The sequence below is a fragment of the Fringilla coelebs genome (genome assembly GCF_963513975.1).
Source record: "Fringilla coelebs genome assembly, chromosome: 12".
Lineage (NCBI taxonomy): Eukaryota > Metazoa > Chordata > Aves > Passeriformes > Fringillidae > Fringilla > Fringilla coelebs.
In genome coordinates this window covers 2,180,215-2,206,610 of record NC_140038.1, presented here as the reverse complement: position 1 = coordinate 2,206,610, position 26,396 = coordinate 2,180,215, and the positions used below count along the sequence as shown (strand labels likewise).

At 39.6% G+C, this 26,396-nt stretch overlaps 1 protein-coding gene across 5 annotated transcripts in view; it reads left to right on the top strand.

Moving 5' to 3' along the window:
* Positions 1-26,396, top strand: part of HERC1 (HECT and RLD domain containing E3 ubiquitin protein ligase family member 1) — an 83,296-nt gene that overhangs the window by 38,287 nt on the left and 18,613 nt on the right. Inside the window, exons 26-52 of one of the 5 annotated variants that reach the window (XM_084213864.1) lie at positions 4,989-5,260; positions 5,576-5,791; positions 5,881-6,001; positions 6,540-6,777; positions 7,689-7,882; positions 8,804-8,959; positions 9,186-9,292; positions 9,518-9,628; positions 9,710-9,886; positions 10,532-10,771; positions 10,967-11,050; positions 11,529-12,049; positions 13,583-14,334; positions 15,023-15,221; positions 16,130-16,290; positions 17,407-17,523; positions 17,702-17,933; positions 18,663-18,787; positions 19,039-19,259; positions 20,449-20,717; positions 21,225-21,277; positions 22,527-22,727; positions 23,328-23,502; positions 23,695-23,965; positions 24,348-24,561; positions 25,286-25,491; positions 26,034-26,161. In XM_084213864.1, the coding sequence (XP_084069990.1) occupies positions 4,989-5,260; positions 5,576-5,791; positions 5,881-6,001; positions 6,540-6,777; positions 7,689-7,882; positions 8,804-8,959; positions 9,186-9,292; positions 9,518-9,628; positions 9,710-9,886; positions 10,532-10,771; positions 10,967-11,050; positions 11,529-12,049; positions 13,583-14,334; positions 15,023-15,221; positions 16,130-16,290; positions 17,407-17,523; positions 17,702-17,933; positions 18,663-18,787; positions 19,039-19,259; positions 20,449-20,717; positions 21,225-21,277; positions 22,527-22,727; positions 23,328-23,502; positions 23,695-23,965; positions 24,348-24,561; positions 25,286-25,491; positions 26,034-26,161 (5,761 nt within the window). Of the gene's footprint in view, positions 1-4,988; positions 5,261-5,575; positions 5,792-5,880; positions 6,002-6,539; positions 6,778-7,688; positions 7,883-8,803; positions 8,960-9,185; positions 9,293-9,517; positions 9,629-9,709; positions 9,887-10,531; positions 10,772-10,966; positions 11,051-11,528; positions 12,050-13,558; positions 14,335-15,022; positions 15,222-16,129; positions 16,291-17,406; positions 17,524-17,701; positions 17,934-18,662; positions 18,788-19,038; positions 19,260-20,448; positions 20,718-21,224; positions 21,278-22,526; positions 22,728-23,327; positions 23,503-23,694; positions 23,966-24,347; positions 24,562-25,285; positions 25,492-26,033; positions 26,162-26,396 lie in introns of all 5 variants that reach the window. The other 4 variants (XM_084213862.1, XM_084213863.1, XM_084213861.1 and 1 more) reach the window with 4 other exon arrangements.

The following is a 26,396-nucleotide window of genomic DNA, read 5'->3' as shown; positions in this document are numbered from 1 at the left end:
TTGTCCATGCATAATCAGTTGAAACAGTTGAGCAAATAAAGAAATGCACTAGAGCTGCTTTTACTGTGACAGCAGATGTGTCGTGGCATTCTCAGGGTCAGAAGATCTATCAGAAGGCCTCTGTCAACCCCTGATCTGCAGCACATTCTTTGAAGTTGGCATTTTTAGCTTTGCCATTACTCTGACACAGAACTCTGTACTTGATATCCTCTGTGTCCTAAGAGTAACCTAGGAAATAATCTTGGATTAGGTCTCGTGAATTATGGTTCCTGAACCTGGAACCACTGGCTTTGGCCAGTGTTACTTTTGTCACAAGCCTCAGGAAGTGAGGAATAGTGCAAGAGTAGACTTATCAAAACTTTTATTACAGCAAGAAGATTCTCTATCAGGTCTGAGAACTGAGAAGAAATGGGTAAATACAATGAATCTGTCCAGAACCTAAAAAGACGCTCAGATAGCTCATTTGCAAACTGAACGCTGTCACAACATGTACAGATGCCACTGTTTTGGTACTGGAAGACTTCCTTGGGAGTTAGCACACAGTAATGCAGGCTTGTCTGCTTGTGCTGGTGATACATATGCCAGTTTTGGTTGATAACCAAGGCCAGAGTCAGAGAATGCAGGGTGCACCTATAGGAAAACATTCCTCGTCCATCTGTCAAGGTCAGGAAAAGATCTACAAATATTTGTGTGATAAATGGCTGTTCAGCTCAGTGCTTTTTATGGTCTTTTGTTTCTTGTGACATGTCTGTTTTGTGAATCCTGGTTATCTCCTAGAACTGAAGCATGTCCCAGTGTTTGGTGAGGGTGTAAGTTGCAGCTTTTTTGGATTGTCCACCCCTTGTCATGTGGCCAGCACAGTGCAGTGGCAGCTATGGATGTTTGGTGAATCCTCTTCAGTTTTATCTTTATTCTTGCGGTGTGCTGTGACTAATAAAGGAGATAATACTATGAGTTCCTGTGGTCTTTTCAGTGAGTATGGAAGGAAAAGCATTCTCTTTTAACTTCATTAACATTATAGCCACTCAGTCCAATCTTTATTCTAATTACCTTCTTTATTTATTCTGTCTGTTCAGAAAGAGAACTGGGCTATTCCTGCTTCAGCCTGAGGATCATTTGAGTATCTTGTTCCTTGCTATTATTCAGTTATTTCTGTATTAGTAAACTTTTCCTTCCGTACATACAGAAAAAGTCTTTTTGAGTAATTTTGCAGTAAGGGGTAATGAGCAGCACATTGCTTTTTCTCCCTTGTATCTAAGCCCTTTGTTTTTTCTGTTGCTTAGATGAATTTTTTCAGTTTTGCAGATCCAGAGAGTGTGCCTGCAGATGTTGTACGTGTTGTGTACAGTGCCTGTGGGGTGCTGTATGCCATGTTATGTACACAGCAGTAAGGAAAGCACAGCCAGCAGGGCAGTCACAAACAGCTGCAGATCAGTGAGAGTCCTCCACTCTTGGCTTTTCGTCATCTACAGCTTAACTCAGTGAATTTCAGTGTACTTGTGTGTACTGCTGTGCCTTACTAACACAGCTGGGCTACTCCAAAAAAAGCAGCAACTTAACTGAAATCCAAATGGAATTGAAATATTTTAGTGTGTCTGTAATAATGAATTCTGCCTTTGAAAATTGACAATTTATGCTTAAGGAAGGGACTTGAACCTACAAGCCAACATACATACACATGAGTGCATACAGCTATGCTACAGGGGGTTATTTCTTTTTTCCTTAAAGGTGGAGAGTTTAGAAAGACTGTCATCTAGGCTGTATTCATGACAAACAAGAGTAAATATTTTTTCCACATGCCTTGCTGCTTGATATATTGTATTGATTGAGATGAGACTGATTGTTTAAATCAGAATAATATGAGACAGAGATTTTATGAGTATTTTACCGTCTGTTTCAAATGTGTGCTTTTGTCTTCTGCTTCTTGTGTGGTGTAGTGTATTTACTCCTTTTTGGCCAGTTGAGCCCCAGAAAAAAGAAGAGCTTCAAGCAAGTAACTGATGGCATGTTTATTTTTTGTCTCTATAGCTTCCCTACATAGCTTCCTTTGTTCTATAAAGTGTGCATTGCAGCTGTGCCACATTCATTTAGAAAACTCATTATTACAAGCTGGCTTATAAGGACAAGTAAAGTTCTTGTTTTACTGTAAGCTTCAGGTTTATTCATCTGTGCAGCTCTGTTCATGTGATTGTGCAGGCTTCTGGAAGCGCTGTACTGCAATCAATTCTGTGTGATTGATGTTACACAGAATCAAGCTGAGCTCCAATGTAGTCACATATTTGATTCTTCTGCTGCTATGTGGTATGTTCAAGAGGGAAGAATTTACTCTGTGCCCTAGTGGTTAAGCATTTTTAGTTCTGAAGTATTCTCCTTTGATTTCTGACATTTGTGTTTAAACACTCTCAATTATAACTTCTGTTGTTCTACATTAATCTGTAACTTGTAATCATTGCACTTTTCTCCAGATTGGAAATATTTTTACATCGGTCTTAAACATTCTTGCATTTTGTACTAAAACAATTAGCTAAGATGTCATAGTTTCTTCAAATATGAAATAATTTAGCATTTTATTAATACATGGTTGGGCTTCTTAAAGGGTTTGTTGCCTATCAAAACTAAATTTTCTTCTGATGTTCTGTAAACCTGTTAAAGAGTTCCTTTAGCTTATGATTTAAGCCACTGGAATTGGCTTTTGTTTCTTTACAAATGCTTTGATTCTGTGCTGTGGCATAGTGCAGTGTGGGGCAGGTGGAAGGGAGGAAGCTCGAGTCACTGTGGGGTGCTTTGAGCTCTCCTGCTGTACAAAGGCTGGGAGGGCTTACGGGGCTTCTGGAAAGAGCTGTTGCTCTGTAGGTGATGTTTTGTGGACTAGGAGATGGTTTAGCTGTGCTTCCTGTGAGTAATCTGAGGCTTCATTTATCCTCTCCCGTGGGCTCTGTTCACCATGCACTTGCCAGGAAACCGCTTCCTACATGAAACCGAATATTTTAGCACCTGTTTGTTCTGTTCTGTCTTATTTATCTTATGTTTCTCACCGGCCACTTCCCCATGTAACCTAGATTTTAAAGAAAGGCTTTAAAGCAACTATTCTAACAATTGATGTTAAAATTAGAGTAAAGGTGATGTTTTTTTTTTAAAAATTATTGTCAGGTATAAATTGTAACATTGAGTAGCAGAATTTCTTTAAATTTTTTCATAGTAAAGGTGATAAAATAGGTTGTTCTCTGTAAACCATGTAGTCTTACTGTGTTATGGAAAGGAGCAGAGATTAGGAAATTAGACTGCACTTTGAAAAGAAGTGTTTGAACATGATCTCTGCATTATCCAAAATAAACTTGAGTCTGTATGACCTCAGCACTGTGACGGCTCTTCCTGAAGCTGTAGCAGTCTGCTTAGTAAGGAATACTATGGAAATGCACGTTAACACTGTTTACTGAAAACAGATTGGGATGTGAAGAGGTTTTCATAATTCGTAGCCCTGACAATTAAATTTTTGGCAACTAAGTGAAGGTAACCTGGTTGACAAAAGAGAAGCAAAATTTCACAGTATTTTGAGAAGGTGCAAATTGTGACCTGCAGGTGCTGACTCATTGGCAGCATAACAGCATTTTGCCTTTACTTCAGGAAAAAAGTTATGTAGGTTGCTAGGAAAGTTAGCCCAAGTTCAAAACCTCTGTGTCTGTCTTTGCTTGTTCCTTTGATCAGCTGCTGTAGGGAGGCAGCGTTTAAAGGGGGCCCTGTAATTTGGATCTGGCTGTTACCATTGTAACTCAGGTTTACTGTTGAAAGCGAGCTTTGGACAGATGAATTCCTATGACTGTGTGTGACTTTTCCCTGAAAATGGCTATGTTTAATAATGTTTGAAACTGATAGCCTGCAGAAAGATGTTTAAAACTGAAGTAATATAGATTTCTACGAGTACTGTGAGCAGGTTGTGATTCTCCAAATTAAAACTTACTGTACACAAGGTAGATAAATATTTAAACATTTTTTGTACCTTATGTAAATAATCCAAACTAAAATTTCAAAGCGAGTGTAAACACAGTTGAGGTTTCCACGGACGTCTCCAGACACTGTCTCTCTGTACAGATGGGAAGTTCTTCTGAGCAGGGTGTGCCCTCTTGTAATATTTCTCATGGCTCCAAGTGGCCAAACAGCACTTACAAAAGGAGGAAAATACTGACTGATGCCTGTCAATTGACCCCTAATGAAGTTATGGCTTGAGTGGCATGGCACTCACTTGTGCCAGGGAGAGAGTTCTAGCAAAACTCTCTTGGAAATTGGATCAAACCTATGGTGATAAATTCCAGTGCTGCAAAATGATGACTGATGCTCGTTTGAAGAAGTTCATTTATTAGTGGTAGTAAATTTTCAGGTAATGACATGCTGATGATAGGAAATACTTTAAAATAGACTTGTGAAACTGCCAGATGGCAGAGATCTAACATTTACTCTAGATAGTGTTTTAATACATGTGTATCTTACCTTGAGTCAAAGTTCTCTTCTGCAGTCATGAATTCTGAAAATATTTCATTCAAAATAACATTGTGCTTTTTCAAAACTATGAAGTACAGTGGCTTGATTAAAATCCACTCTTGCTTTATGTTTAAACCTCAAAGTAAATATCCATGTGCATAAGTTATGTTGGTAGAAAATCTTTTCTTTACTGTTATGTCATTTAGCTGCAAAGCATTTTTTATTCAGTGTTCCAGCTTTAAGCTGAGCAGTTTGAGTGGCTTCTTTTTGTTTTTATCACATGGCAGCTTGTTATAATAGTGCTGAACATTTAAAAGAAATGCAGCCTTTTCTTTAGGGAAATTGCTGTAAATTTAAATCAAGTGATTTGCTCTAAGTTGCTTAATGCATGATATAAATAACATGAATATTCATTTTCCACCTGTGTCAGCAGCAGCAGCTCAGTCTTTATGTACAGCCAAAATGTGCTGCCTGAATTGGAGTTGATGAGACTTCCTTGTGTGTATCTTTAGGAGCAATACACAGCCAAATGGAATCTCTGAGTGACTCGTGGGTTCGACTGAAACACAGCAGAGATTGGTTATACACATCCTCCTACTCATTTGTTGAGTCCGATTTTGATCTCTCAAGATCCCTTGGAGTTCATACTTTGATTGAAAACGCTGTCAGTTTTGTAAGTGGAGATGTGGGAAACTCCCCAGGATTTAAAGAACCAGAGGAAAGTATGTCCACCAGTCCACAAGCATCAATAATTGCAATGGAGCAGCAGCAGTTGAGGGCTGAGGTAAATTTCAGTTTAATAGCTCTTCTTATTCTTCCTACCTTATGCTCATTATAGGAATTTTTTTTGAAACAGTGTCCACATTCTATCTATTAAAGTAATTTTTCCTTCTTTTCTGTTAAATATCTTAATTGGAACCGGGAACGTTATGTAAACAAACTAAAACAAAACTGAAAGTGTTCCCTTTTTAAAAAAATATGTGAAGGAGAAAACAGTGACCTCATCCATCTTTGCTTACAATTCAGTATAATCAGCTTTCCATTTCTAAGGGTACTGGCTACTTAGTTACTGTTGTCTTTTGCCTGGCTTTATTTTTAGCTTCGTCTGGAAGCACTTCATCAAATTTTGGTGCTTCTGTCAGGAATGGAGGAAAAAGGCTGTGTGCCATTACTGGGAAGCCGCCAAGTACCAGGATTTCAGTCTTCTTCGCTGCTTACTTCTGTTAGGCTCCAGTTTCTTGCTGGCTGCTTTGGTCTGGGCACTGTAGGACATGCAGGGGCCAAAGGAGAGAGTGTGAGATTGCATCACTACCAGGTGTGTACTTCAGCAGTTTCTGCTGTTTCAATAATCCAGTGATAAAAAGGTCTCCGTTTTTATAATATTTATTTGTTTGTTTGGCCCAGGATGGTATCAGAGCAGCAAAGAGGAGTATTCAAATTGAAATCCAGGTGGCTGTGCACAAAATTTACCAGCAATTATCTGCTACTTTAGAAAGAGCTCTGCAAGCTAATAAGCATCACATAGGTAAGTGAAAAGCAGATTTGCAAACCAGATGTTCTCTAATGTACAGTAGAACAGCTTGTATGTTTTCTAAGGCAGACTTTGATATTAGTGACCACAATTCACTGACTTACCTGTCTGACTTCTTTTCTCTAAAAGAGAAATCTGCTTTGGTTGGTAGAACCCAGTGGCTATTCTTACCTTGGTCTTTTTGGTGTTTCACTTTGAGAAACAATGTGAAAGAAGTACAAAATGAAGTATTTCACCCAGTTATCCTTATCTTAGAGAGAAGATTCTGGTTTGAGATTTAGCCTCAGAACATTAAATCACAAGCTAGATCTGCGTGCTACTCTTTCTTGGATAATTTTGACACAGAGTTACGTTGAGTTAAAGAAGAGTGAAGTGGTTCATCAGAAAGACAACCTCAAAGCATCTGACAATACTCACTTTTTCTTTGAAAATTTAATTAAATTATATTTTAAAAATAATCTGCTGGTCTTCTGTCTTCGTATTCTTACTCTGAACGTCTTATTAATTAAAAACAACTTTATTTTAATCGTAGAAGCACAACAGCGTCTTCTGTTGGTGACAGTCTTTGCTCTCAGCGTGCACTATCAGCCTGTTGATGTCTCCTTGGCCATTTCCACGGGGCTGTTAAATGTGCTGTCCCAGCTGTGTGGCACAGACACCATGCTGGGACAGCCCCTGCAGCTGCTGCCCAAAACTGGGATTTCTCAGCTCAGCACAGCTTTGAAAGTAGCCAGCACAAGACTGCTGCAGATCCTGGCTATCACCACAGGGTGAGTGTCCCTTGCTTTTGGGAAACTTCATCACTGAGCTTATCAGCACCCTTGAAAAATGTTGTGTGAGCTTTCATTAGAACAGCAGATGTTGCTCAGAAATACGTAAGTGAAGGGGGCGGGGGGAAGAGTGGTCACATTATTCATAGGAAAGATACCTGTAAGACTAACAAATATTTTTCAGTTGAGAGTGTTTGAACTTGAATAGTCACAACTTTGTGTCTGTAAACACTGTACTCTAGTAACCCCCACTTTGCTACTTCAGCTTTGTGTGGAGGTGTGTTCAGTTGATGTGATAAGACTTTCTGTTGCTGTGTAAAAGTCATTTGTGTAAAAGCAGTACTGATAATGTGAGAGTTTCTCAGAGCAGGACATAGTGCTTCTTTCCAGAATATGGAAGAATTTTCTGAGGAATAGTGCTAGACCATGGGACAGCATGCAAAGTCCTAGCAATACTTAACTATTTATTCTTACTCAGTAAAGAAAACAGAAGTGGAGAAAGTGTTTTCTTGTTGAAGTGAGAGTATTGTTTGATGTTCAGTACGTGCATCTTCCTTTCAGTCTTTGTACAACACGTTGCATTTACGTGCCAAATCTGTTGTGTAAAAAAGCCCAATAATCCTACACCAAAAAAATCCCCCAAACCCATAGAAACCCATGTACCCTGTGTATAGCAATTGCAGTGGAATTATGTTCAATCAATAGAGTTGTTCCTTTTTACCCTAGAAAGTACTGAAAACTTATCCTTTGGCTCCAAAGATTAGACTGTCTTCATTTGTATTAAAAGTAGTATTAAAATAATAAAAAGAATTTAAGCCTGTAATGGAGGATGGGAAAAAGTAACCTTCTGCAATTACTGTTCCTTAGATCAGCTCTCAAGTACTCTTAATTTTCTTTTTGTGGGTGTACAGAACCTATGCAGATAAACTGAGCCCAAAGGTGGTACAGTCCTTGCTGGATTTATTATGCAGCCAGCTGAAGAACTTGCTATCACAAACTGGTGTGATGCTGATGGCTTCCTTTGGAGAAGGGGAAGGTGAGGAAGGTGAAGAGGAATCCAAAAAGGCAGATTCAAATGGGGATAATGAGAAGAGAGACTTCAGAGGTAATTATCTAACATAATTTCTGTAACAATTCTAAAATACCAGGGTACATAGTAGCTGAAAGCACTGAATGCTGATGTTCTAATCCACTGTATTGTGTATTGGTTTTTGTTGGGTCATTTTTAATTCTGTAGATTAGATTGAAGTCATCAAATGATTTTGTGCTCAGTTCAGATTTACACGGAATTGATGCACAAAACTGCAGGGATAGGAGCAGGCTGAGAATAAGGATTACTTCATTGAGCTTGGAATTAGGAAGGGAATATAGTTTTCCTTAAAAAAATCAGTTGGTGGTTGTAGTGTTTTTCATAAATATGGTCACAAGGATTTATTTATCTAAATTAATAAATACAGCTTTATTTAGGAAGTTATTGTATTTGCTTTGAATTATGCAGTTTTGCAGTCCGAGTGGATGGCAAGAAGGTGACACTAGTGTGTCATATGGAAAAACCCCCAACAAAAGATTTCCTGAAATACTGATATCTTCACATAGCTTACAATCCCTTAATGAGCATTTGAATTTTGATGGAAATTGCTTTTGAAGAATTTTTAATTGTAGCTTGGTTTTAAGTGTATATATGTCTTTGTACTTTTAACTGTCTTCACTTGAAAATAATGCAATGTCAGATGAATTAGTAAGATAACTAACCAGGAATTAGAATATGAGGTCTTCTCACAGAGGTCTCCCTCCCTCACCTTGGGCCACAAAAGTTTAATGTTATTTTCTCTCCATGTCTTGCTGAGGAGCAGGAGTGAGAGCACAGCTTGGCAGGCACCAGCCAGCTAAGGTTAACAGCCAGCCACCCTGTAATAACTGATCATTGTGCTTTTGCCTGCAGAGCAGGTTGCTCCTGGTAACCAGGACTGCCAGTCAAGTTGTAATATTAAGGCTGTAAATGAAAACTTTTGCTTTAACTTCCTAGCTGCCCTCCGAAAGCAACATGCAGCAGAATTGCACCTGGGGGACTTTCTTGTTTTCCTGCGTAGAGTTGTCTCTTCAAAAGCAATTCAGTCCAAGATGGCATCTCCAAAGTGGACAGAAGTCCTTCTTAACATTGCTTCCCAGAAGTGTTGCTCAGGTATGATCATGTCAAAATGTGCTCCATGGTTACTTTGCATTTCTGTAGTGCAGTTCCAGAAACAAAGCCCTGGTAGAATGTGTATTACATGGTGAGTTCCTAGTGAGCAGTTCAAACCAACTGCAGTGTACAGGGGTTACACTCTGGGGCACTGGGGGCATGGAACCAGGGGCAGGCCTGAAGCTGAAGTAATTTTAAGATTATTGACATGTTGTTCCATCTTCAGGAGTTCCCTTGGTTGGCAATTTGAGGACTAGACTGCTTGCACTTCATGTTCTAGAAGCTGTGTTACCTGCATGTGAATCTGGCGTTGAAGATGATCAGATGGCTCAGGTCTTTATATTTTGTTATAAACTTTCACATTTCCTCAAATATCTCTTAAACTTCTAAATGTTTCATAGGTTTCCAAATCAAGCAAGGCTGAGTGTAGCTACTTGTTAATCTAAGAACACGAAATATTTTGATGTTTATACCTACAAAGCAAAGTAAAACAATATAATGTTGCTGTTGTCCTCATGTTGGTGTTAACATTATCTGAATTGTATCCCAATGCTCCAGGTTGTTGAGCAATTGTTCTCACTTCTGTCTGACTGCATGTGGGAGAGTCCAATAGCCCAGGCCAAACATGCAATTCAAATAAAGGAGAAAGAACAAGAAATGAAGCTCCAGGTAACTGTGCTTGTCCTTTGTCTTGTGACGGAATGCAGCTGAATTACATTTACCACAAATATTTTGTTCTGTTTATCATAGAAGCAGGGAGAGTCTGAGGATGAAGATGAGAATCTTCCCATCCAGGAAGTGTCCTTTGATCCTGAGAAAGCTCAGTGCTGCATAGTGGAGAATGGGCAGATTCTAACTCATGGAAGTGGAGGCAAAGGATATGGCTTAGCTTCCACTGGAGTTACTTCTGGGTGTTACCAGTGGAAGGTAGGTTGCATAAATATGTATTTCTTACCTTCTCCCTCATTGTTTTGGAAGTGTGCTATGTTTTATTGACAGCAACTGCCCGTGTTTTTCACTTACAACACGATTCTCGAGTAAATGGCAGTGTTACATTTATGGCTGGACTCAATAATTGTAAGGATATTCTCCAACCTAAGTCATTCTGGGATTTTTCAGTGCCAAGGGAAGAGTTTGTGTCTGCTTTTGAGTGGTGGGATTTGAGTATTTCAGCACGCAGATAGGAGACTGTGAACATGTATTGTGTGTTATTAGGGGTAATGGTAATTGCCCCCAAGGTCCATAGTCAGCATGCAGGTGCAGTTTTGCAGAACTTACTTACTGAATTATGTAGATTTAGGATTTTTTTTGCAGAAAAACATTTCACAAAGCGTGTTGTTTTCCTGCAAAAAGATGCATCAGCCTGGCTAATGAGAACAGTGTTAAATACATCCTTTGGAGGGATTTTAAAAATGGTTTTAGCATATAAACTTACTATTTTTCTCATTAAAAACTTCTGTGAAAAACAGTTAAAAGTAGACATCCATATGTGTAAGGAAGATGTCCATTGCTTTGTTGTGTTAAAGTGTATATTCTGGATGTTTTTCCCTGTGTGTTTGTTTTGCCTGCCAGTTCTACATCGTGAAGGAGAACAGAGGCAATGAAGGCACTTGTGTGGGAGTGTCTCGCTGGCCCGTGCATGACTTCAACCATCGCACTACCTCGGATATGTGGCTCTACAGAGCCTACAGTGGCAACCTGTATCACAATGGAGAGCAGACTTTGACTCTGTCAAGCTTTACCCAAGGAGATTTCATTACATGTGTGTTAGATATGGAAGCAAGAACTATTTCCTTCGGTAAAAATGGAGAGGTATTTAACATAATTCGTTTTGTGGTGGGTTTTCTTGCAAAGGTAATATGGCATGGGTAAGCATGAGAGTTTAAAACATTTGGCAGTTTCAGTACTTAGAAAATTTATAATACAAACATAACTTTCTCATGTTTCGTAGTTTTGCTTGTTAGGATGTTCTAAGATTGAAGGGTTTTTCTTTTGCTTCTTCCCTAGGAGCCAAAACTAGCTTTTGAAGATGTGGATGCAGCTGAGTTATACCCTTGTGTTATGTTCTATAGCAGTAACCCAGGGGAGAAGGTAACTGAAATGTTTATCTGTGGAGGTGTATTGGTTTAGGCTGATATAAAGTCAGTATTCATCAGCAGCCTGTATGGTGCTGCTTTGCATTACTCACCAAAGCAGTGTTGCTAATACAGTGTGTTTCAATTATTGTAATCTATTGTAAATTTAAAATGTATTTTACTATTTAGAATAGATTTAAAGGCTTCATGTTTTACACAAAACATTCTATTTCCCAGAAACCAAGGAGAGCATAGTATTAGGATTTCTGGATAGTCTTGTGTGAGAAGCCATGAAATATGTAGTTTCAGCATCCTTGAGTCTGAAGGATGGAGGTTTTGCTCACTGTTAAGGTGGATTTCCTAGGGATTCTGAGGGAAAAAAAAGGCAGCAGTGCTAGTAATTATTTCTATTCAGCAGGCCACTCCAGTATTTATAAGAAAAGCTTATTGAGGTATGTTGAGAAGATAATTTATGAACTGTTCTCTTTAAACAGGTGAAGATCTGTGATATGCAGATGCGTGGGACACCAAGAGATTTGCTGCCTGGTGATCCCATCTGCAGTCCTGTTGCTGCAGTGTTGGCAGAAGCCACAATCCAGCTCATTCGAATCCTGCATCGCACAGACCGCTGGACACACTGCATCAATAAAAAAATGATGGAAAGACTGAATAAAATCAAAACATGTCTTAAGGAAGCAGGTCAAAAACTGAAGAAAAGTCGCTCTGTTCAAAGCCGAGAAGAGAACGAGGTGAGAGAGGAGAAAGAAAGCAAAGAGGAGGAGAAAAGCAAGCACAGCCGCCATGGCCTGGCAGAGCTCTCAGAGCTGCAGCTGAAGATGCTCTGTGTGGAGGTGTGGCCTGTCCTAGCAGTGATTGGTGGGGTCGATGCTGGGCTCAGAGTTGGAGGTCGATGTGTCCACAAGCAAACAGGCCGTCATGCCACCCTGCTGGGAGTGGTGAAGGAGGGCAGTACCTCTGCCAAGGTCCAGTGGGATGAAGCAGAGATTACCATCAGGTATGCCCATTTCCTGCACTTTTCCTATGTAATGGTAGTGGTTTGTGGTTGGAAATCCTCAGAAGAAACCCATCCTTTATATTAGAGTCATGCTGATCAATTACTTCAAGTGTAGACTTCAGTGGTATTGAAATTAATGCTGCCTTGAGGTTGTGTTCATTCATTCTCCCACCTGCCTTCGAGTGTTCAAGACTGGAAGGAGACGCTCCTTTTCCCACCTGTCTTGCAGACAGGCCTTCAAAGGGAAAGCACCTGGAAGGAAGCTGAAATGAAGCTTCTCTGAGCTTCTTGGCGCTTTCACAAGAATTGCTTGTGTTTTTGTGTGGAAAAGATTTAATTAACTTAGTTTCTTGAATTCCTTCTGCCTATAGCTGAAGAAGTCTTTTGAAGAAATTGAGCAGTGACTTTTTATTTTTCTTCACCCTGCCAGTTACAATTACATTCTGAAATAGCTGAGGTCACTTCTCTGTTGCAACATTATGTCCGTTTTGTTTTTGCAAAGGCTGTGGTCCCTTTGACTAAACATACTGAAGTGCAGTTGATTTAGTTCCAGGTATAAATTCTTCCAAGTATGCCCATGTGACAGTGTAGCCTTAAAATAAGAGTGCCCTTAAAATAATTCCAAGCTTTATTTGGATAATGTGGAATAGCACTTGATCATAAGCAAGCTTTTGATAAAGCATTTAATTAGGTTAATTTTTCACCTTTCTAATTAAAACCAGGCTAAAGTTTGCTTTCATTTTTAGGTAGAAGTTTACATTTTAAGATGGGAAAATTTTTTTGGATAATAAAAGGAAGATTTAAAAGTCATTTGTCTGCTGGATGTATAGAAAATACAAGGTGTATTGAAAGTACAGGCTGGTGAATTTTTGTCTTGCTTCAACTGAAAATTAGTGAAGTGTAACAGTCCTAAATAGTACCAGAAAATATCCCTGAATATAGATGGACAGGTAGATGAATGTGTCTGTTAGGTTTCCTGACCCGTGTTTTTCAAAGGTCACTGTCCTCACCAGGTGGTCTGTCCTGACACACCAGAGACAGAATTGTCCTGAGCTCTCAATATTGTGCTCGTGATGAATAGCTGAGGTCGATCAAAGCTTTTCCTTAATGTTTAAAAGTTATCTTTATAAGCTTTTATACCTGTTAAGATTCAGGTATGATGATAATATTTACCTTCAGATAGTTTTTCTTAATTAAAGTCTGTTACATATTTCTGATAAGTAATATATCCAGAGCCTGCGTTAGCACAGAATGGATAGCTTCTGTGGGGCTTCTGGGTTTCAGTGCTTGTTGTTGAAAACCTGTGTATGCTTTGTTGCATTTGCTTTGAAACCATATCTCCCTGTTTTCTGATCATAACCTCATTTTCCTCTGTTTGCATTTAATTTTTAGAATTGATTTGTTTTATTAAATATATTCTACATCTTATTTGCCTACATTACTTCCTGAGCTTTCCTTCTGTCTCTCCCTCACTTGCTTTTTCCTGTGTCATTCTGATCTTTATTAAAGCTTCCCAACTTTTTGGTCGCCTAGTGATACTCCGTTGTACAATCTGGAGCCCTGTGAACCACTGCCTTTTGATGTTGCAAGATTTCGTGGGCTGACAGCTACTGTGTTACTGGACCTTACCTATCTGACTGGCATTCATGAAGATACCGGAAAGCAAAGCACCAAGAGACATGAGAAAAAACACAGACATGAATCTGAAGATAAAGGGGAAATGGACCAGAAAATGGAGGGTGACATTGGATCAGATACACGATTAGGCCAAAGTGCTGATGATAACAAAGGATATGGTGCTACATCCTCTAAGTCGGAAAATGAAATTGTTTCCTTTTCTCTAGAACCATCAACACTAGGTATGGAATCCCAGCACCAACCTGCTGAAGGAAGAAAAAAGAATCATGAGCACACCCCACGAAGTCATGATATAGTGCAGTCAGAAATCCGAGCTGTGCAGCTGTCTTACCTTTATCTTGGTGCTATGAAGTCACTTAGTGTTCTTCTAAGTTGTAGTAAGTATGCTGAGCTGCTGTTAATCCCCAAAGTGCTGGCGGAGAACGGCCACAACTCTGACTGCGCGGGCTCGCCGGTGGTGCACGAGGACGTGGAGCTGCGTGCGGCGCTGCAGTTCCTGATGCGGCACATGGTGAAACGCGCCGTCATGCGCTCGCCCATCAAGAGAGCGCTGGGGCTGGCGGACCTGGAGCGGGCACAGGCCATGATCTACAAATTAGTGGTTCACGGGCTGCTGGAGGACCAGTTTGGTGGCAGACTTAAACAAGGTACGTTTTCAAAATGAGATTAAAATGAACAGTAACAATGATAATACAATTAACATAGTCTTGTTGATTTGTAATGGTTATGCTTTGGGGGAATCTTAATCGGACAGAGAAATTTTACAGAACTGCGTTTACTGTTTTATAGATATAACACTATTTTTTTGCCTTTTTCCTAATTCTTTATCTTAATAAAAAGTGAATGCATATCAATCAGAAATAAGAGTTTTTAATGTCTTTAATATTTCTAAAATTGATCAATGCTCTGTATACTTGTCAGAAGGATTTGTACTTCTTCTAAACCAACAATAAAAACCCCTTAAAAATACTGCTTGCACAGCTGAGTTAAAAATAGGTTTATAGTTAATCAGCTGTACTTTTATCTAAGACCTCTTCCCCTTTTGTCTGTTCTGAGAATAATCCAGGCTGTTACAACCATAAATCTGAATATCATAAACTTTTGCATAAGTTAATGGTTTGTTTGCTATTTACCTTGTATCGCTGTGAGAACAGCAAGAGCACCTGGACTGATTTCTTTACTTAAGTCCATGAGTTAGTGGCAGAATCTGCGCACCCCTTTCTTTTTCTGGGATGAATTCTAAATGCCAATAATTATTTTTGAAAGTTTAACCATGGCTACTGTTTCAATCTGCACAATTAATGTTGCTGTAACATCCTTATTTTTCTGTTGCAGAAGTGGAACAACAAGTAGAAGAAGGTGATCAGTCTCAGCAAGCCCAAACACCAGTTACAACCAGCCCTTCTGCTTCTAGCACAACTTCTTTCATGAGCAGCTCTCTGGAGGATACCACCACTGCTACTACGCCAGTAACTGATACAGAAACAGTTCCAGCATCAGAATCACCTGGTGTTATGCCTCTCAGTCTGCTGAGGTAAAAAATCTTTTAGCATGTATGATTCTGTGGGTGTAGGGAACCAGTTGCATGGTTTAGGTGGAATATATGTCTTTAGCTACCTAAGCCCTTAAAAATGCTGCCAAGAACTGCCCCTGCAGAGGGACACAGTTTACTTTGCCCTGCAGGGCATGTGTTTTTTATTAGAAAGCTCTTAAGCTTTTGCTATACACTGTTTATAAATGTAATATCTGAATTCTTTAAGAAGGAGAAAATGTTCTCCTTAAGGTGTTCTTCAGTTCTCATGTTTATTTGGTATAGTGTAAATTACAAATCTGTGAAATTCATTTTTAATGAAAGTTTGATTCTCAAACCAGAATAGATCTTGGTAGGTAACATCCTGTAAAGCTAAGATGTTTCTTTCACCTTACCCTGACATACTGAAATGGAAGATAAGCTACTGAATTTGCAGAGGCAGTTTGCGCTGTTGAAGGAAATCTGCTTTACCTTGCTTAGAATATGTTTCTACGTTTATTAATTCATAGAAGTTTTGCAGACATCTTTTGATAAAAGCCAGAACAATGTCTTCATACTATGAAAGTGAACAGCAAATACTTACCTTAGTAAGTCAGCCTTAATTTATTAGTCAGCCTGAGTTCGGAACAAAACATGGGAAAATGGGAAAAGTGTTTATTTGTATTTTATCTACTAGAAGATCTGCTGGTCTCTGAGGGTTTTTTTTAATGTCATGCTTTGAATTTAACTGTAGAGATAAAGTTGGCAGGAATGACCTGTTGCCTCAAAGTATGTGTTGTGTCTTACCCTTACTAAACTCAATTGCATCAAGTAGGATTTGCCAAGTGCACTCCAACTGGGTGTACTTCTTGTGTCAGACCTTTTTCAGCAGGGTTCTGTTCAACATAAATGTATATTGTCCTTTTTTCAAGGCAAATGTTCTCCAGTTATCCTACTACAACTGTACTTCCTGCACGACGTGCTCAGACTCCTCCAATATCTTCTTTACCAACATCTCCTTCAGATGAAGTTGGAAGGAGGCAAAGTTTGACCTCTCCAGATTCCCAGTCTGCAAGGCCTGCCAATCGCACAGGTAAACTTGTCAGTGGATTAGAAATGGGGACAAGTTAGGAAAGTCACAGGAGCTCAGGGGCCATGTTTTAAGGTTCTTAAGGCAAATGAACATGCTAAGCATTGTTAAAAACCTTTTAGTCACTATCTTAGTTTAAAAAGATACAGATTATATAGCTGTAGGCTTTATCAAGCAAACAAAATGAGTTTTTAAAAGCTGTGGATTGGATTCAAGAACAATAATGAAGTTTAATTGGTAACTGCTTCAAATGTTCATCTGGTTTGGGCTTGTTTACTTGGTTGTGTGCTGCTGGTAAGTGCAGTAATTTTCTAGTTTTTGTTAGATCACATACCACACAGAAAACAAGAATTGATGTATGTTATGGTACATTCACCAGTACTATTTATTCTTGCTCTTATATCTGTGCTATTAATTGGGGTGTTTAGTGGTTCATATGTTGCATAGCAACTGATCCCCTCAGTTTCATGTCCCTTTTTTTTTCCTTTTGATCTAATCATGAGATGACTTGCTTCTAATTGCGATAGTGTCTTTACAGCAGTGTTTGTTTGTTATTGCATTTTTGTCTTCACTGATTAGACATCACTTTTATGACAAGTCAGAAAGAAACTCTGGGTTTGGGGCAGTAACTGACCTCTTTAGAGTCCGTTGAATGACTCTGCACAGAAACACAGACATCATCCACTCAGAGGTTTTTCAGATGCGTTCTGAGTTCAGCCGAGATCTTTTTCTGTACCTTAAGAGGAATGTTTAATGATCTCACCACTTGGGAATCTCTGATTTGGACAAGGATAACTTTACCTAGGCTACCTAAATATGGATCATATAGGTATTTTGATACAGTTCAAAATGAAAACAATAGAAATTGCTAAAATAGTTTTCTGCATATCATCAGTATACTACTTGATCAAACCCAGTCAGTGAATATAATCTCTGTTACAAAGAAGAATGAACTCCATCTGGTTTTGTTACAGAAAGTACCTTATTTTGTGGGAAGTAATTGCGAGAAAAGTCGGGAGTGATTATTTCCTTAGTTCAAGCTGATATGTCAGAAGTGTAGTAAAGTAACACTAGAGAAAGATTTATGTGCTTTACAGTTATCATTTTCTGTCTTTTAAGCTTTGTCTGATCCAAGCAGCCGACTTTCAACATCCCCTCCTCCTCCTGCCATTGCTGTTCCCTTGCTAGAAATGGGGTTCTCCCTCAGGCAAATTGCAAAAGCTATGGAAGCTACAGGTAATCTATAGCTATAATATCAGTTTAACTGAAAGATTGGATACACAGGAAACACCTGTTTTCCAGTAAAATACTTCAATTTTAAGTTTTATAACCATTTCTTTGGAAAAACAGATTGCTTTTTTTGTAACCATCAGTGGTAAAATACAGTTCCAAAGTGTAGTTTTCCTGCTTTCAGGTGCCAGAGGAGAAGCAGATGCACAGAACATCACAGTGCTGGCCATGTGGATGATCGAGCACCCTGGGAACGAAGATGATGAGGAGCCTCAGTCAGAGGGGACTGCAGAGGCACGGCATGGAGCAATTGTCTCTGGCAGCGGTGGGAAATCTGGGGATCATTGCTATTTGCAGTCCCCAGGTGATATCCCTTCTGCTGATGCCCCTGAAATGGAGGAAGGCTTTAGTGAGAGGTAGAAGAATCTTCTCGTAATTGCTTGTAATCTGTTTCCTGAAACTGGAAATCTCACAAATTCATTTTTGCTGACAGAGAGTTACTTTGTAATGCAGCTTTTGAATTTTATTACAGCATGAGCAGAAGCAAAGATGCAATTAAATTAGGTGTACATGATACATTTATTTTCCTGTACTGTTTGCATGCAGAACTGGAGAAGAATGTAACTGAACATGTTTTCTTCACAACAAAAAAAGAAAAGAATGAAAAAAAAATGAGGGCTGATAGTATAGTTGTATTTTAGCTAAAAGACCAAGTAATAAAGCAAAATTCCATTAAGTTCATGTTTTGCCAAATTCACGTGTTAGGCCAAAGGCAAATTGACTCAGTCAGCAACAACAGAGATGATTTTATTTCTTCAAAAGAGGAGGAAAAACTAATTCAAGCTGATTAATTAACTATTCAAGCTACTAATTAACCCAGTATAGAATGAGTGCTCTCTAAAAATTCCTGCTGTGCTTAGGCCCTCTGGAAGATCAAATAGGTGTTGATTTCACTGCATCTGATTTGTTTGAGGTAACTCTTACAGTCAAAACAGTATATACATGCTCCTTGAAATTGAAGATTCTTGATTTCCTTTTTTTTCTTCCATTAAAGAAAGGAAAAAATGCTAATAAATATGACTTAGTTACCGTATGTGGTTGTTTAAACTTGTTTTAATTGACCTGTAAATTCCAAATTCCCATAGCCCTGATAATCTGGATCATGTGGATAATGCAGCTGCAGCGAGTGGCCCTCCCTCTCGAAGTCGGTCAGCTGTCACACGGAGGCACAAATTTGATTTAGCTGCCCGAACGTTACTGGCACGTGCTGGTAAGGGACTGAAAGAATTTCAAGGGCTTTGCTTATCCAGGAAATGAATAGGGAGGGGACTGGGACTTTGCATGACATTTAGAAACTTCCTTCTCATATGTGTGCCAATGTAGATTTAAGAGTTTTATGTGGTGATAAGTAGATTGTTCAGCAGAAGAGTTAAAACAAAAAAGAGATTGAAAGTACAGCCAGCTCTCTGCCATGGAAAATAAAAGTCCTGCTTTCCCATTTCTCTCTTTTCCCACCTTGAGCGGGATTGTACCGCTCAGTGCAGGCCCACAGGAACCAGAGCCGCAGGGAAGGGATCTCCTTGCAGCAAGATCCAGGGCCACTGTATGACTTCAACTTGGATGAGGAGTTGGAGATTGACCTTGATGATGAAGCAATGGAAGCTATGTTTGGGCAAGACCTGGCTAGTGATAATGATATTCTGGGAATGTGGATCCCAGAGGTACTGGATTGGCCTACCTGGGTGTGTGTGACTGCAGCAGGGGCTGCTTTAACTTACTGCTTTTTGCATGCTTGTATTTTCAAGTTTAAAGCAACATGTGCGTGTTTAGACCCTCTTTGAAAGTATCTTACTGAGTGCCAGCAGTGCTTAAAATCGTCTTGTATTCTGTAGCATCATTTCTAGATTAAGAATAGTGATTCCTTGTGTTTCTTGCTCTGCATTTCCACATGTAGTTTTCTTCTCCCTCCCCTGAAAGATTAGAACTGAACTCATGTAGTTGTTCTGATAATAGCAGAATTAGAAATCAAGTAGGTGTTCCTAGATGGTTTAGTTGTGTGAGATAACAAGCGCAGTTATAAATGTTTCCTGTCCTGCTACTGCTAATAGTATCTAATCTCTCACAACATAATTTGCACTTCAGTCAGTTTTTCTTTTGTCATGTAGTCCATTCTCTGGGAAGGATGTGTTGACAGTCCTTGCTGAATTTTTCTGTAGAGCACTAAATAAACTGTTGAGGTGGAAAACAAACATAATAACAGCACTTTGGTAATCTTTGGAATTATCCATGGCAGATTAGACAGTCAACCCATAAGACTCAGCTTTTCATCTCCTAGTTATGATGCTACCTACCTAGCTTTGATATGGAAGCAAGTTGCAGGATGCATATTGAATTTTTCAGAGCACTTGTGTCGCTGAAACATCTCAGTGAAATTACTGACTTAGGACAGAACTGTAATTATTACAAATGGACCTCACATTGACATAGAACCTTGATATTTGCTGACACAAATGGTAATTTTTGTTGCCCAGTAAATGTAAAATCTGGTTGTCTGAAAGCAAAAAAGGATTCTTATCCTTGTTAGCTCCAGTTTCAGACAAGTTCTGAGGAGAACCAGACACAGACAGTGTTGAATGTGACAGTGTTACAAATAAAAAGTTACACTGTCAAGAATTCTTGAGTCAATCTAACATGAAATAGGAAATGAGCTCCTCTGAAGCTTTGCTTCCAAATGTTTTCCCTGTTCTGAGATGGTCTTCATTATGTCATAAATTGTATGTTTCTGCTTTACTTTTGTACAAGTCAACCGTATAAATATCACTCAGTGACAGAATTGTGCAGGGACACCCACCTAAGGGTACTGGCATGTTTTATATCTAAGGTGCAGACACTAATTCTGTACAAATAACGTGTGAAAATCTTGCTGTGCAGCACGTCTGCGAGTCTGAAGATAGAGAAGAAGTGGTGGTTTGTGAGCTGTGTGAATCCAGCGTGGTCAGCTTCAACCAGCACATGAAGAGGAACCACCCTGGCTGCGGGCGCAGCGCCAACCGCCAGGGCTATCGCAGCAACGGCTCCTACGTGGACGGCTGGTTCGGGGGCGAGTGCGGCAGTGGGAACCCCTACTACCTCCTGTGTGGAATCTGCAGAGAGAAATACCTGGCCCTCAAGAGCAAATCTAAAATATCAGCCTCCGAAAGGTACAGAAATAGGAGACAGTGGATAAAGAAAGGGAATTAAACATGGATACCGGCCATCAGAATTTTAGGCACTTGATTTAACAGAGAAGATTTCCTAGCAGGATTTTCTGATGCTTAAAATAATTTTCTGTATTTGACAAATGCATGTTTAGGAAAAAAAGGTTGCTCTGATGTTTCTGTTTCTAAATTAAGAACAAGGAATAATTTCTTGGGATGCTGCCTCCTTCTTAGTGACTTTTGAAAGCTCTTAATCAGTTTTGTCTGACAATTCCAGTATTTTTTCTATGGACTTTTTATACATTAGTACTGCAAAGTGTGCTCCACACATACTTTCAGAAGCCATTTTATCTGTGTTTCTCTGCTACTAGGCTTTTCTGGAATCATTCTTAAATATATGTAGACCTAACAGTAAAGTTAGACTAAAAAGGGAACCAAATTTAAAATTTTTACGCATATTTGTAAAATATTAGAGCACTCAGTAACTTTCTTTGTTATTTTTTCGTACAGGTACAAAGGCCAGGCTCCTGATCTAATAGGTAAACAAGACAGTGTCTATGAAGGTATGTTTTTAAGTTGCACAGGGTTTTGTATTTTCTAAGAGGTACTTTCTTGCAAATAAACCTGAAGGTATATTTTAAAATCTCTTCCAGTTAAATACAGTATTTTAGTTTTGGGGATTTATTTAGTTCAAATCAGAAAACAAAATCAGTGAGTTCTTTCCCCTGTCTTTCCACTGAAAGCAGCTGAAAGGGTAAACACCTAACTTGGGGTTGATAAGGTCTTGTGAGGACATGTTACATCCAGAACTGCACATGCAAAATCTTATGTTCAAATATCTTTCTTCAGCTGCCTTTGTTGGAGAAATTAATTAGTGTAAGTTAGCATCCCAAAAGTCTGCCATTAGTCTTGTTATTAATTTTTCTCCCTTTGTCCAAGCTGAGAGCATCCTGAGGGTGGCTTTCACTTTAAACAGATTGTTTTGGATGTGTGTAGAAAACCTTTCCCAGTTGGTTCTGTGATTCTGATCCGTTCTGTAGCTCCTATGATCACAACTGTGTGATTTACCACATTTGTCTATTTGAGACTAAATGAGGGCTGCAGTACTTAGGGCCAGTCTGTCTGCTGTAGATCAAAGGTGTTCTGATGCTACTGTGTGTGGAGTGAGAGCAGAAAGATCAGTAAATATAAGCTGACTTGTGTGTAAATGGCTGGCAAGTGAAGGAAGTGTATCACTGAATTGCAGTTTAAGTGTTTTTTCTTTGTTGTTGGGGTTTTTTTTTTAATTCTCTGGGATGAAAAGCAAAAGCCTGGGTGTTCAGTTGTAACCCATGAGCTAATGTATGCTTTTTTGATTAACATGAAGACCAGGAACTTCTAACATCTGTCTTTACCATTCAGTCCTTTGAAATACATACTTGTTACCACGATTTAAAGCATAACTGAACACCTGCACTTTTCACTGTACCCTAGGTTTTGGAGCTGTTTTGTGTTGTGTTGTGTGTGATGACCCCTAATGTCTGTGTTATTAAAGAGTAGGTAGTTTGATACTTCAGAGAATCTTCCATAAAACTTTTGTGCAGTATAATGGTCAAGTGGAACAGAAAGGGCCAAGAACAGGATTTTGTTTTCTGATTTACTTTGTTGTGTCTATGTCAACATCAGAAGCTGAGTTTTTAATTCTGCTGTGCTGTAGATTACAATACACATTTCATACCATCTGCTGTTTGTTTTTTGTTTTTTTAAATTAATTGAAATGATTGAATATTTGAGCTTTTGTAACCAAATCTAATTATATTTCTCCAATTCTAGAAGACTGGGATATGTTAGATGTGGATGAAGATGAAAAGCTGACAGGAGAAGAGGAGTTTGAACTGTTGGCTGGGCCTCTGGGGTTAAATGATCGCCGCATTGTACCTGAACCCGTCCAGTTCCCTGACAGTGACCCTCTGGGTGCTTCAGTCGCAATGGTGACAGCCACCAATAGTATGGAAGAAACACTGATGCAAATAGGTACATTTGAAATCCATTTCATTTAAAGAAAGAATGATAATAACAGCAGCAGCCACAACAATAATGATAATAACTATCACCACCTCCTCTCCTTTTTAGTGGGGTTTTTCTAGAGGCATGGCAGGAACATGCTGACAGCATTTCCTGCCTGCCACCATGAGGCAGTGGAGACTGGCTCTGAATTGTTCTTTTATTATAGGGAAATTAGAGAGAGGAGTGTGAGGCATCATGAATTGACAGAAGGATTGAATTTTGCCAATGAAAAACTTGTGGTGGTAGTCAAACAGTACATGCCAGTAACATGTTTTGCAGAACCCGATGGATGGGTTTAAGTTGGGACATAAGAATAGTCCCCTCTGATGGAAGAGGGAATCAGAGGAGTTAAGATTGAGTCTGTCAGATTGTATTCATGTCTCTTTGAAAATAAGGAATAATTAAATGATGGAGTGTATTTTCCTCTCGGTTATTATTATTGTAGTTCTGTACGTATGAAATACTGAAAAATTAATAGCTTAGGCCGACTTTGCTTCTGTGCTTATTACTATATTATAGTGTTTTGTTTTTCTTTAAACACTAATGCAAATCATCATTATTTTCAAGGCTGTCATGGCTCAATAGAAAAAAGTTCTTCTGGCAGGATAACCTTAGGAGAACAAGCAGCTGCCCTGGTAAATCCACATGACCGTGTCATGGCTCTCAGAAGAGTGACAGCTGCTGCCCAGGTGCTGCTGGCAAGAACAATGGTTATGAGAGCGCTCTCACTTCTGTCTGTCAGGTTGGTGGCATCTTTGGCAACACTTCCACCTTTCCTTTTGTAACCAGTTACACAGTTCTGCTTGATAACGATGCAATTTCAAAGGAATTGGGGAAGCAATTCTCGTGTCTGTACTTACACAATACTGCTAAAGGAAAAAGTTATGTTGATTTTGTTCTTTTGAACCAAGGGGTGTTTTATCCATTTCCACAGTGGTTCCAGTTGCAGCCTGGCAGCTGGCCTGGAGTCCCTGGGGTTGACAGACATCCGCACTTTGGTCCGTTTGATGTGCCTGGCAGCAGCCGGAAGGGCGGGCCTGTCCACGAGCCCGTCCACGGTGTCCAGCTCCACGGAGAGATCCAGGGGCATCCACAGCAAAACTAGCAAGCCCATCTCTTGCCTTGCCTACCTGAGCACTGCAGTTGGCTGCTTGGCATCAAACACTCCCAGTGCTGCAAAGCTGCTGGTGCAGTTATGTACACAGGTAGGACTTCAGTGCTTACTTGAGGCTACTACAATTACTTGTGCTTTTACCTTCTCAACTGAGGTGAGACTGCTCTCACTTTGAGGATCTCCTTGGAGTCCTTTTTTATGGCTTTGCACAAGGGTACGTTTGATTGTTGGTAAAAATGAAGTAACTGTATGCGTCTTTGCCGAGTACTCTTTTCAAGTGGGGAAAATGAACGTGCTTTTTCTGTTCATAGGGTTTTCTCTTAAGGTTTTGGATTTTTAATTGGGTGAATTCTATGCAGAGAACAGAAAAATAAAAAACTGTAAAACTAAGTGCAATTTATGCAACTGAAAATGTTTCTAAATTTGACAGTTCTGTTTGTTCTGATTATTTATCATCAATTATTTCTTTTCAGAATTTGATTTCTGCAGCAACTGGTGTGAACTTGACAACAGTCGATGATCCAATTCAGAGAAAATTTTTACCGAGTTTTTTAAGAGGAATTGCAGAAGAAAACAAACTTGTCACATCTCCAAATTTTGTGGTTACTCAAGCACTAGTAGCATTGTTGGCCGACAAAGGGGCCAAACTGAGGCCAAACTATGATAAAGCTGAAATTGAAAAGAAAGGTATGATACAGCTTTGTTTTTAAATTTTAATCATTAGATCTTCAGTTCTTCATTTGTATGTAAGAGAGAGACTTGTTAGAATAATGTATAAATAAATACACTTTAAAAAATGGACAAAACTTGCTTTGATCAAAGGAATGTTAAGGTTTATGATACACATTTTACTTAGAAATATGGTCTTACTCTGTAATGGCATTTTTCACCACTTCAGAATATAGTCTGAGCTTGTGTGTATTCAAAGCCATAGAGCTGAGACATTGAGCCTGGTTATGCCTCCTTGATGAAATTAAGGAAGGTAACAGCTGATTACTACTACCCAAGTGCTGTCCTGTGTCTGAGGCAGAAATTTTGCTGCCTGTCCTCTGAGAGGTCAGGGCACCACAAAGCAACAGCTGTGCCCCACCCCGCCCCAGGCTGGTGCTGGGATAGAGAGGGAAGGACAGGGCAGTGACAGTGGCAGGTGTCTGTCAGAGGAGGCTTTTCCTATTTGGAAAGCACTCGCTCTTTGACCGTATCATGTCATGGGAATAAGGCTATTTGGAGTTCTGTTCTTTTTACTGTCGTTCACATGATTGCAACATTGTGTTAAGATGCTTGTTAATCTCTTTCTGGAAATGCTGGCTGTTGCTGCGTTCACTCATGCAGGCATCATCTCACTGTTTTGTCTAAGCAGGTTTAATTGCCCATTTGTATGCCCATCCTTGCTATGATCCCTCTGCTGTAGGCCCTCTGGAGCTGGCGAACGCGCTGGCCGCGTGCTGCCTGTCGTCGCGCCTGTCGTCGCAGCACCGGCAGTGGGCGGCGCAGCAGCTGGTGCGCACGCTGGCCGCGCACGACCGCGACAACCAGAGCGCGCCACAGACCCTCGCCGACATGGGCGGAGACCTGCGCAAGTGCTCCTTCATCAAGCTCGAAGCTCATCAGAACAGGGTAAGCGGGGCTCCCTCACTGCACCCCTGCTCTCTTTGGCAGAGCACAGAAGAAGGAGGATAGTATTGTTTTACAATTACGCTGACTGAGATTATTTCCCACAGCAAGTAATTTTTTGGAGATAAAGTTGTTGCTTGATGTAAGTTGTTGCACCTGTGATGCACAAAAATGTTCAGCTTCTTTGAGTCTTCAATTAAGAGGGTCATGAAAATGTTGTCGTGATATATAAAGTCAGTAGAATCACTCTGAATATTTCCTTAGATCTTAATTTGCATTAATTTTTCTGTCATATTAGTGAACATACTTGCAGTATTCAGTGCAATAGCGGCCAGTGGAGCTTGGGGCTGTATGAAGTGTGGCTTCCCTACTCAGCCTGCTTAATTGCAGTAAATAATGCTGTAAAAGTAGAAAAATAAGTCTAGTTTGATTGTTACAGGGTGTTTCAATCACTGTCTCACTGGTTCGTGTTTGCTTAATATTAGTGAGCAAACATACACAAGTTGTAAATTCCAGTTTTGCCATGGTTATTTTGGTATTTGTAGGTCATGACATGTGTTTGGTGCAATAAAAAGGGACTTTTGGCAACAAGTGGAAATGATGGCACCATCAGAGTGTGGAATGTGACAAAGAAGCAATATTCACTGCAACAGACCTGTGTGCTCAACAAGCTGTAAGTTGATCCTTTACAACAGCCAGATATTTAATTAAAGCTGAAATTGTGTAAAATACTGCAGGATTGGCTGTTATGATTATCTCCTGCTCTTAAAATCTCTCATTTGTTTTCTTTTGCTGTGTTTATGGCATGCAAAATAAATAGGTTAAAACTGAAAAGAGAACTAAATGTCAGCCTGGTAAGAGTCTCTATAAAGAGATCATGTCAATGCTGTTTAAAAACATCCTTAATT